Source organism: Lytechinus variegatus, chromosome 14 (genome assembly GCF_018143015.1).
Source record: "Lytechinus variegatus isolate NC3 chromosome 14, Lvar_3.0, whole genome shotgun sequence".
In the NCBI taxonomy this organism is placed as follows: Eukaryota; Metazoa; Echinodermata; class Echinoidea; order Temnopleuroida; family Toxopneustidae; genus Lytechinus; species Lytechinus variegatus.
The window spans coordinates 300,192-313,010 of NC_054753.1; the positions used below are offsets into that span (position 1 = coordinate 300,192).

General features: G+C 37.4%; 1 protein-coding gene across 1 annotated transcript in view; it reads left to right on the forward strand.

Moving 5' to 3' along the window:
* The first annotated feature begins 4,533 nt into the window (after positions 1-4,533).
* The window catches only part of LOC121427548 (arylsulfatase B-like), a 30,676-nt gene continuing 22,390 nt past the window's right edge, over positions 4,534-12,819 (forward strand). Inside the window, exon 1 of the mRNA XM_041623998.1 lies at positions 4,534-5,060. Coding sequence (XP_041479932.1) covers positions 4,707-5,060 — 354 coding nt within the window. The 5' untranslated portion in view covers positions 4,534-4,706. The remainder of the gene's footprint in view (positions 5,061-12,819) is intronic.

Consider the following 12,819-nt stretch of genomic DNA (forward strand, 5'->3'; position numbering starts at 1 on the left):
CATCGGGGAAAACACCAGATGCAAAAGATAAATTAATTAGCCTCGTTATAGAAGAAACGATAAAAGCTTTAGATTTTAATAAATATATTGCATCAATATCATCAGATCCTGTTGCTTTATTAATATCCAACTTTGAAATAAAATTCTCAACGAATTCTTCTTTAACAGGCTCAAAGTTAAAAATACTTGTAAAAGTCGGATCCCAAAAAGTATCAGTACAATTATTTTGATAATTTTCAACATGTGTATTCATCTCTTGTTGGGATTCAGCATTAATTCGAATGAAATAATCATTAAAAGCATCAGCAATATCATTATCTGAATAAAAAACCATTTCATTGTCATATATAATAGAAGGAACAGACGAACGTTTCGCAGGCAATAAAGATTTAAGACATTTCCACATTTTATGCATATCATTAACATTATTCTTTATTTCATTTTTTAAATATTTTTTTTTACGTTCAAAAAGAGAAATATTGACCTTATTTCTGAACCTTTTGTAAGTATTCCATAAATCCTTACACAAAACGTTTTGCGAAAAATCATTTTGTGATATAATCTTATTTTTCATTTTCAAAAATTTACAATGAACATTGTCACGTTGCCTTATCATTTTTCTGATGTCAGCAGAAATCCATGGGAGTGACCGATTTTTCACTCTTACTGACTTCTTTGGAGCAACTTTGTCCAGAATATGAATAAAAATAGTTTTCCAAGTTCTCCAAAATTCATTTACATCACTAATATCCTTTAATTTAGACCATTGCGCTGAATCAAGAAGAATAAATAATTGATCTTCGTCAAAATCTTTTGGACGGTAAGTTATCGTTTTAGGAACAGAAATAATGGTATTAGAATGTAATTTACGTATCAAATAAATCATATAATGATCACTAACAGAAGTCAAAATGCAACCATGCTTGATTATTCTTGAAGAGTGAGTTGTAAAAGCGAGATCAATGATTGTAGATGAATTACTTGTGACACGTGTAAAGGTGTCAATTAACTGAACGAAACTGTACGAGCTCATCAAATATTCTAATTTATGATACAGGTACAAATCCTTCAATTGACTGTAATCACAATTTAGATCTCCTAAAATAAGTACCTCGTCAATTGAAGTATTGTACGAGCAAATTGATTCCAAACTTTGTTCAAAACTTTCAAAAAAAGAAACATCGCTTGACGGGGGTCTATATATACTAATGACTAAAATACTCTTCTGAAAAGATAAAGTGATTTGGAGACATATCATTTCTAAATCTTGGTTTTCAAGATCATACCTTCGTGTAAAAAAAATCTTGTCAGATACATAAACGGCAACTCCTCCACCGTGACGTGTTCTGTCCTTACGTTCAACCCTTAAACCATCAAGAGAAATCTCTTCATCAGATACTGAATCATCACAAAAGGTTTCGTTAACGCAGAGAACATCAATGGAATTGTTTGACAAAATATAACGAAGTGACTCGATTTTATTGACAAGACCTCTGATATTAACATGCAAAAACACATTTCCTTTGGGTAATTTAGGAACTTTTCCATCCACAAGATTGAAAGATTTAGAACATTTATCAGTGAGGTAATCCCGGGAGACAGGTCTATCTGAAACGGTAACAGACGTAATCTTCACATTTTTGGTAGCGTTATTATCGTCTAAGTCATGAATAGAATTAGTTTTGTTATCATTTGACTTGTTGCGTACATTTAAAGTAACCTTGGAGGCACTCTCTTCTTGGCCACTATCTTAGTACGTGTTATATGTGGTATATGGGCAGATTTTATGCTTGTGACCAGGCTGTGATTTGCAGGGAGAGACATTGGCGGCACCCAGGGGGAATGGGGGTATTTACCCCCGTTCCTCTATCCGTTTTGAAAAGTGAAGAAAAATAAATAGTAAATTGTCAATAGAAGTTAAATGCGGAGTAGCAGCCATATTTTAACCTCTATTCTATATTCTAATAATAGCAGGGCCTGCTGGAAGAACAGTTTTCATCCGTCGTTTATTGAATCACAATAATATTGCTTTTAATGACATAAACAAATGAATATACCATATGGTGAAATATTTATATTTCAACCACCGTCACCGTATTAAAACTGAAAGACGGATATGAACTGCAGCTGGGACATAAGGACATCTCAACAAAATGATGAATAGATTTTTTTTAAAGAGAAAAGAGCGAAGAAAAAAGGGAAAGAATTAAGATTATTAACATGAAGAGCATGGAAAAAAGGAGAGAATAAGGCAGCAAACAAATTACTCTTAGTAATTAGTAAAGCATATTAATAAAGTAAAGGCTTATAGTGAAAAAAAATATTTTGAGCCATAAAATAAACATAATGAGTAAGGAGAAGGGCCAATAGCCTTGTCAAAAGTGATATAGGTTTTTATTTTCTGCGATGCGAAACACGAGAAAAGGCGCAACAATCCCTTCCACTACGTGTTAAAACAAACAGCTTTGTTCGCTGTGTTGATGATCCTAAGATGGCGGACGATGGCTTCAGTCCGGTACACTTCCTTGCCCATCCAGATAGCAATCAGATCAGTGGTCTGGCGTCGTCGAGCAGAAGGTTTATTGCCATTTCGTTTATTGCCATTTTGTTCACTCACCACATGGTGTAATGTAATTTCGTCTACCATCAGTTAGTCCACTATTCACATCGTCCAATTACCATTTTGTCCAATAGCCATTTTTTCCATTCACCATTTCGTCTATTATCATTTGGTCTAATAGTCATTTGGTCTAGTTGTATTTTTTATCAAATGGTCCAATAGCCATTTTTTCCATTTTCATTACGTCTAAGTCCAATAGCCAACTGGTCTAAAGGCAAATGGTCTAATGAGCACTTAGTCTACTTTCATTTCGTCTATGTTCCATTTGGTCTAACTGCACTTTGTCCACTGTCACTAAGTCTAAATCCCTTTCGTCTAACGATCATTTGGTCTAATTCTTGTGACGCAGTTGTATAGCCGAGACAGATGTGTGTGCGCAGCGATTGCATAGGCACATGATAAAATGACATCTGGAGGCGACTAGGTGGTGGTGTATAGCTCGTCGGTTGCCATGGAGATGAGTGTGCCCCACATGAACTGTAGAAGAGAGAACACCTGAAACAATCTGGGCACCTATAGGGCAGTTAAGAGGTATGTCCATCCCATGAAATCGGGGGCGACAGTACTGGTCATCATATGTGAAATTTCCGAGAAAAAAAATCATTTCATTTCATTTATTGGTTTTTGCAACATTTTTCATAACAAAATTCTGGAGAAGAAAATACATATTTGAAATTTGACATTAAGATAATGAAAAATAGTTTTGTATATAAATCATCAAATATATCTTACATAAATAAAAAAAAATTATTAAGTGGTATTTTCTGTTACACAATAAATAGGATGGTTGCAAGGGTCGTCACAAAAGCAAAGCTTGAAAACGTAACAGCCCTGGAAAATAGCAAAAAAAAATAATATCTATTGTCATTAAACGTGCAGGTGCATGAGGGACGGGGAGAGATGCTTGGCCCTTTGCATGGAATTTTAGAAAATAACGCGTTTTGTTTGATTTTTGATTTATACTTGTTCTAAATAAAAGCCAATGTCTAATTGAAAAATATGGTAACAATTGTAATGATTTTCTTTTTTTTATTTGTTAGGTATTGGTTTAATTGCAATTCTTTTATAGTTCGTTTTCTGATTGATAAGTATCGTTATTTAAGTTTCATTTTTACTTTGAGAGACCGTAATGAGCTAGCGGTTTGGAAAAATACAAATCTGAAGTTGTAAAACTCACTTTCTGGTCAAATTATTGCGCTAATTATTGTTAAAATGGCATCCTTGCGAGAAATGTTGCGAGCACTAATCCCAAGCTCACCCTTTTGAAAATTAAATGTAATAAGACATGAAGATTAAATATTCCGAGTTTGTTTGTTTTTGGGGGGCGGGGGCAAACGTTAAAAAGATGCTATCTAACTTAAGAATTAATGTATTGACCAAAAAAGGAACCTGAGCCACTGCATTTAGTGGCTCATGAATAGGATACATATCTCACCATAATGCGAGCGCGAAGCGCGAGTTGAAAATTACTTTTAGTCCAAACCATGACTGAATTTTTTTTGTAACCAGATACAGAATGAGTACCTAACTAAACAATAATTGCTACGAGCGGAAAGCGCAGGCCCGAAATTTTGTGATTTTATCACCTTTAATTATCATGTTTTACTTCAATTCTAAAAGAGTATTTCATGATAAGTTGAAAAGGGGCTTATTTCATTTGAAAAAGGGCATTTTCCATTTTGAAAGATGACATTTTTTCCTATTGGGAATTTGTTGTTACAATACGGATTTCTATACTGGAAAATTAAAGCATGGGTATAGCTGAGTAACTGTAACGACAAGCTATACTGAAGTGGATTGTTCATTTTTTTTGCTTGGAGCAAGTGATTTTTCTTGAAAATAATACACCATTGAGCAGCTATAATTACATGCGAGCACAGCATGTGTACTCAATCAAGCACGACAATGCAGAGCATGCTGCCCTCTACGCCGTATTACCGCTAGACACTGTATGATATCCAGATCCATGAATGGTTTCAAAACAACAATGGAACTCCGTGCGTGCAGTGCACTTCTACCTGTATAGTGTAAGATCGGCCCACTATTTTATTCAACAATAACAAACGTGAAAACAAACAAGACTAAAATGGCGTCCTTCATTAGAAACCGTGCATTCGCTCTCCTCTTAATCACCAGCACGGTTCTATTACTGCTACTCCTTGCCTTTGAACACCACATACAGCGGGCAGTGTCCACTGTATCAGGGAGAGTACTTGGTTTATCTCACACCTATATCAATCAACCTACAGATAAGAGACCGCCACATATCGTGTTCATACTAGCCGATGATTATGGTTTCAATGACATCGGGTACCGAAATCCAGCAATGAGGACTCCAAACTTAGATTACCTCGCTTCTGAAGGGGTCAAATTGGATAATTATTATGTTCAGCCGATATGCACACCATCGCGGGCTCAACTGATGAGCGGGAAATATCAAGTAGGCCTATATATATTTCAGAAAATTTTAATTTTCAAACCGTATTTTTTAATATATTCTGTAGGATATTAGCAGTCCGTAATTTGTTATCATGTTCAGCTATCTCGATCCTCGCCCCTGCATTGGTTGTATCACATTGAGCCTTTATTTGATACAAAAATGTTTTTGGACTGATAAACTCCTGCGTTCATCCTTCGATCCATGAGCGTATTAAATGAAGGTGACCTTTGTATGTGTGTTTATATTTCTATAACCTTTAAATGTACATTCGGCACTTTCCATACCAAGCATAGTTCCCGTACACTGCTATTACAGAGCGAGGTCATAAGAGGGTGCCAAAAGTATCCTCAACATAAAATGGCCAACTTGTTTGTATTCCAATCCCGGGGGGGGGGGCACTCAGTACATATGTATAGTGGGTGTGCCGCGGAGCTAGGGGACCCCCATTTTTATACACCCAAATTGGCGTTCCAAGGCATAGCATTTTTGTCTTATTGAGACAAAAAACAAAGAAAGCCGCCCCAAGGCATAGGCTAGCATTTTGTCGGCTTATCGAGAAAAAAGAAGAAAGAAATCCGCTCCAAAGCTTGGCATATTTTTTTGTTACGCCGTTCCATCAATCTGCTGCAATTTTGGTGAAAAGCGGCCGCCGAGCGCTGTCCGACCATCGTCTCTGATCTGCACCCGCGGAGGCCGCGCTAGCTGCATCATGCACGCATGCCAGTTCCATAGGGCTGCATATACGCACGTACGTACTCATCACACGCTAGCGATCCGTTCCAAGGACCCCCGTTTTCACAAAATTGTAGTTCCAGAGCCCGTTCTGAGGACCCTCCTTTTTACAATAAGCCCGCTCCAATTAAGGCCCCCGTTTTTTGTCTCGCCCGCGGCACACCCCTACCCGGGGGGGGGGGGCATTTACATTGACGAGTGGATACATGCGCGACCATGCAAAAAACACGTAAAAAGGATGTCTTTTCACGATAGGGCACGTTACGTACGTAACGTGGAAAGGGGTCAAAAACACAAAAATAATGAAAAAAGGGTATCTTTCGCTAGGAAAATTACGTGTTTAGGGTCGAATTTGCGGGGATGATAAAACAAAATTAAATGATTTATAAAGGATGTCCTTTTTGCCCTAACACTACGTGTTTAGAGTCTGATTTGCGCGAGGTATAGAAGGTGGGGTCGTACTAAACCAAATAAGGTAAAGCCGACGACCGAAGGAAGGACCCGTAACAATAAGTCTTGTTTAGGGGTTCATTTCAGGGAATATTTGCCAAGAGTATCGTTTTGATTCCAAGACTTTTTAACCCTTATAAAAATCGCCAATGGTATTTGAATGGTGCCGAATGGTAGTTGAATGGTGATCTGAATGGTAAATGGTACGCGAATGGTCTTTAAGTGGTGTTTCAATGGTAAGTTCTTAATGGTAATTGGTAGTTTATTTAATGGTAAATGGTATACCATATACCGAATGGTGTTTCAGTGGTATGTGACTAATGATATGATTGGTATGATGAATGGTATACCATTTACCCAGTGGTGTCTCAGTGGTATTCAATGGTGTCTCAGTGGTATGTGCTTGTAATGGTATGATTGGTATGATGAATAGTATACCATACATCCAATGGTGTCTCAGTGGTATACAATGGTGTCTCAGTGGTATTCAATGGTGTCTCAGTAGTATGTGCCTGTAATAGTATGATTGGTATGATCAATGGTATACCATACACCAATGGTGTCTCAGTGGTATACAATGGTGTCTCACTGGTATTCAATAGTGTCTCAGTAGTATATGCCTCTAATGGTATGACTGGTATAATGAATGGTATTCAATGGTGTCTCAGTAGTATGTGTCTCTAATGGTATGACTGCATGGTATACCATAATATACCCAATGGTGTCTCTGTGGTATACAATGGTGTCTCAGTGGTATTCAATGGTGTCTCAGTGGTATGTGCTTGTAATGGTATGATTGGTATGATGAATAGTATACCATACATCCAATGGTGTCTCAGTGGTATACAATGGTATCTCAGTGGTATTCAATAGTGTCTCAGTATGCCTCTAATGGTATGACTGGTATAATGAATGGTATACCATGCACTAATGGTGTCTTAGTGGTATACAATGGTGTCTCAGTGGTATTCAATGGTGTCTCAGTAGTATGTGTCTCTATGATGGTATGACTGGTATGATGAATTGTATACCTTATACCCAATGGTGTCTCAGTGGTGTCAAATGGTGTCTGAGTAGTATGTGCCTCTAATGGTATGACTGCATGGTATACCATTATATACCCAATGGTGTCTCAGTGGTATACAATGGTGTCTCAGTGGTATTCAATGGTGTCTCAGTAGTATGTGCCTCTATAATGGTATGATTGGTATCAATATGGTGTCTTAGTAGTATGTGCCTAGTGGTATATATAATCATGTTGGATAATTGTAAAGCTATAGTGGCTTAGTGGTGTTTGCCTAATGAATGCCATTTGTGTTAATGGTGAATGATATGCCCAATTGCATTACCCATTAATTCCGAAGATTTAAAGAAAATATATCAAAGATTAAAAGGTATTTAGAGTTAATTAAATATTTGACCTGTGACTTTTATGCGAGCAGCTTCCCCAAATCAAGTGTAATCGCTCATGATTGTAAACATGGTCTCTTTCATTCTTTTAAATTGTCTTTGTCCTTATTAAGTAAAAGGTCTATATGTGTTTAAATATTATTGATCCAGTGGTTATGATACAATATTATAAATTTGTTATATTTTACAATTGTACATATTACCGTCTAAATTTAAATCTGATGCAATGGGTGCAAAAATAAAATCAATCGGTCAATGAAATCTTTTTTGATAAATAGGGTTTTAATTTTTAATTAATAAGTTTTATTCTATTTTTATAATCATTTTGCTTGTTTATGGCCGCTTTTTGTAAAAAGAACTATATATTGAGTGTTTCAAGAAGATATTTGCAATCAATCCCAAAATTTGATCAGATGCAAATATACAGGTGATGATACATTAAGTTTATCTAGAACATATCAATTTGGATTTTTTTATGGATCAGTTGCAAGTTTGCAATGAAAAGTATGACTCTCATGATTTTGGAGTCTGAAATTGATTTGCGTTCGATTGCTTCGATTGCAAGTTTCTTGCAATGCCCCATATTTTGCTCAAAATGAATTCACTGTTGGTTGTCTTGGTCCCCCAACCTCTATCAAATTCCCATCCGCAAACCCTGATTTGGTCTGTCTGCAACGTCGAAAGCCCCATCTGAACCCATTTGTACGCTATTATAGCTGCTTCCAATCATGAATTATTTCACCCTTTTTTTACAATGATATTTTCAAAATTCTATTTTTAGACCCTAAATATTCTTTCCCACTTGTGGACGGCGTTTATAAAGAGGAGAGCTATTCTATAGGCCGGCATTACTTGATTGAAATGATTTATCCACATGGTCTTGCTCCCTCACCCCTATCAAAATTCCCTGCCGCCATACAGGGTATAGTACAATGTAACAGAAAAGAAATCTACTGAATGAAATCTCAATTTCAATCATTACAAAAGCAAATTAAAACTAAGAGGAGTGAGTAAAAAAAATATATATAAAGGGGAAAAAACAAGAAAAGAAAAAAGGCAAAGAAGAAAAGAAAGATTAACAGAAAAAAAGACAACGAAAATAAAAAAGAAAATAACAGGAAAAAAGTGAAGGGATCAAAAACTTTTTTCATAGATTCCAAGATCCAAGGAAAACAGTGGCACTCACGCCATCATGGTTTCCAACCCAGAAGCAATCGAGAGGAAAAAGAAGACACCCCTGATTTGGTTTTAATCCACCCCTCCCCCCCCCCCCCCCATATGCGTTGGCAAGCAGGGCCGGGCCGCTTAATTGGCTGCTTGCTAGCTAGCTCTATTGCACGCGCGCGCACGTGCGTCTAACCGCCAATTACAATATTTGAAAAAGAAAACTCCATCTACCGGGACCGCCGTTTTGCTGTTGATAAGTCCGTCGATAATTCATCAAAAACTAAAGGAACATGGGTCAGATTCGGACAGCGACTTCAAAGTCATTTGTAGAAGTCTAAACAGTAAGTTCTATAACAATTTTCTTTGATTTATTTCTCAAATTGTCTCAAAATGTTAGATGTCGGTGTACTGCCACGACCACTACACTGCCACCGCCATTGCCCCGTTGGCGCTGGCCGCTGCTCTACGCGGCCGGGACGTGGCTATGACGATAGGGAGTGCTTATGCTTTGTGTTGGCTGAGTTTAGCTCGGGGAGCATTGAATAGATTAGTAATTCGCTCATATTGCGGCGCTAATGCAGTTTCGCACCGGCCGGTTACCAGCATACCTCATCACAAATATTTGTTCCCAAATGTCATGACAAGTCTCTCAGTCACATTTCGATGTCAATATATCCACCACTTTTCAAAATATCGTGATCGGGAATGGCTGTATTTCGGCTTCGATCTCAACGTCGTTGATCGACACGGCGTAGACATCGCTTCGCGGATCGCTTGGATTCACCGTGCATGCACCGTAATGTTGATATGAACTGAAGTTAGCAACCAAATCATGCGAACATAGATTCGCATGCGGCATGCTGGCAGTTTGTTCGCCACATTTTCGCATGATTAGGTTGCTAACTTCAGTTCATATCAACATTACGGTGAATGCACGGTGAATCCAAGCGATCCGCGAAGCGATGTCTACGCCGTGTCGATCAACGACGTTGAGATCGAAGCCGAAATACAGCCATTCCCGATCACGATATTTTGAAAAGTGGTGGATATATTGACATCAAAATGTGACTGAGAGACTTGTCATGACATTTGGGAACAAGTATTGGTGATTAGGTGTGCTAGTAATCGACCGGTGCGAAACTGCATTAGCGCCCATATTGCCTGATGTTTATTGTCAATGTTTTACAATAACCGTCTCTGAATACGTTGAATTCATGAATGAATGATTTGTTAATCTAATGTCAAGACTGTCAAAACGTTAATTGTGAAACACGTAGGGCCTATACTGCACAACGTTAATTCACTGAAATTGAAAACTTGCCGCGACAAATAATGTTGGAATTAGGCCTATAAATTTGTTGTTGTTGATGGATGTTGGTAAATGAGATAAAATGGAGGTGAAACATGGAAGGGGTCCTAAACTTAAAAAAGTTTAAAAAATGATAAAGGCTACGCAGCCCCTATAATTAGTATAAAGTTACACTCTACCACTCATGGCACGTATGGTGAAATGTGCACTTTGTGTGTGGAACTGTGACTGGACAGAGTGACAAACGATTCCTATTCAATTTTTCTACAGAGGCTGCAATAATTATGCAGAGAAAAATGGCGCTAATGCAGTTTTGCACCGGCTGATTACCAGCATACCTCGTCACCAAAATTTGTTCCCAAATGTCATGACAGGTCTCTCAGTCACATTTCGATGTTAATACCACCGCTTTTCAAAATATCTGGAACGGCTGTATTTAGTCTTCGATCTCGATGAGTTGATCTAATCTGTAGACATCACTTCGCGGATTGCTTGGATTCGCTGTAATGTTTATTGGGACTGAAGTTAGCGAACAAATCATGCTTACATGTGGCGAACAAACAGCCAACATGCCACATGCGAATCTTTTGGTCGCATAACTTCGGTCCATATCAACATGACGGCAAATCCAAGCAATCCGCAATATTTTGAAAAGTGGTGGGCATATTGTGTATTGACCTCAAAATGTGTGTAGAGAATTTCTGGTGGGGAGTTTTGCTCGAAGTTGGCTGGTGTGAAACTTGTGAAGCATTAATGCGGGAGGGTATTATTAGATTTTTTTCTATGGGGCTAGGCATATCAATTTTTAAAGTAAATTTTATCCTTTTTTTTAAGTTTGTCCTGTGATCACATTTTATCTGTTTTTATTTATTTACTGATCAAAACTTGCCTAAAACAATGTCTGGAATTCATCCACTGACATATGATTGTCCATGAACGGATCCATGATTTCTCAAAGGGGGTAGTGGGGCAGATTTTCCCAAGGAAACTTTGAATAACAAGCAAACCAAAAAAGAGATCCTCTTGTATGAGACAATATTTTCGATATAAATATTTGCTGTAACTTTCAAAGGGGGGGGAACACTTGTGTAAAAAAGCCACATTCTTATCTTGCTCTCAAGGTGGGGGCACAGGGGTCCATTGCAGAAAGAGTTGCGTTTAAACGCAGGTAAAAAAATCAATCGCAAGTCCCAAATGCGCGTTGTTGATTGGTTGAAAATCAAGTTGCGCATGATATTTAGAGTTGCGATTTATTGCAACTCTAAATATACAACGGACCCCAGGTCAAACGTGCCCACTTGGATCCGCTTCTGCGATTGTCAATACCAGGGAAATGGAATTTATGTCATCGATTACCCTCCTTTTGAAAATTGCTGCTCTGGAAATTTGATTTCAGATGATATAGCTGTTACTAGTATAAATCATGCACAGTTATAATACAGCCTTGTCTGAACTAAGCTGAACAATATCACATTTCCTTATTGTTTTCTTGAATTCTGGGCTGGTAATCAGAGATCCATGAAAAATATCTCTAAAATTAAAGTTCTAAGATCATTCTTTTTCTATTACTATATTAGTATTCTATTTTTGTTTGTATCTGCACATACATGCAGATTTTACAACACTCAAATTGATTTTATTTCATTTTCAAAGTTTGGACGACGGATACACTGGATGATAAGGTTAATGGTCCAGCCTTATCTGGGAATGACACGACGGGTGTTGAACACAGAAAACGTGCCGTGTACAAGAAAAAAATGGAGTTATGAAAGGTATGTGTGTAAGAATTTTCTTCAGTAGGAAATATTGCAAAGCTTCATGAGATAAAACAGATTGTATTCCTGCAGTGGCATAGCTGAAAAAAAAATCAGTATGTTGGCTGAGGGGGAGGGATGGACGCTTTGTCCTCAGGTATTCATTTGTTGTGGTATTTGTCATCATTGGGGCCTCCCATTAGATAATAGGTTATTTTCTTCCCATCTATGGTTAAACATAAATTTATTTATCATATTTTACAAAATGTTTTGTTGGTATTTGTTAATTGGCACCATTCAATTGAATGGTAGTGTATACTGCAAATTGCTCGATATTTAAAAAAATATATGAACTTCTAAAGAAAGCTTACACACACGACAAGCATTGATGTTTTGAACCCTTAGCTAATATACTGTCCTTTGCATTGTTTTCATCCAATATTTCTTATTACAGCTTCAAGGAATTAATCCTGCCGGGTACCCATTCACTTCACCTGGGTCTAGTGCAGCACAGTGTGGATAAATTTCGGGCTGAAGGAAAACACACCATGGCTAGGACTCAAATTCATGACCCTCTGTTTGTAAGGTGAGAGTCAGAACCACTAGACCATGACGTACCCAAGCTGATGTCATATCCCCACTTGTTCTTTTGTATTTTATTACAAGAAGTCGTGCTTATTTACACTTTGTCCTCCGAGAACTATAAAAAATGGAGTGAAAATTTATTTCAAAGACATGTCCACCCTAACAAAATGTTGATTTGATTAAAAAGAGAAAAATCAAACATAAAAATCGGATGAAAAATAAGAAAGGTATGACATTTTTAAGTTTCACTCAATTTCACTTAATAGTTATATGCATATCCTGGTCGGTATGCAAATGAGGGAACTGATGATATAACTCATTCACTTTTCTTTTGTTTTTTTGAATATGAAAT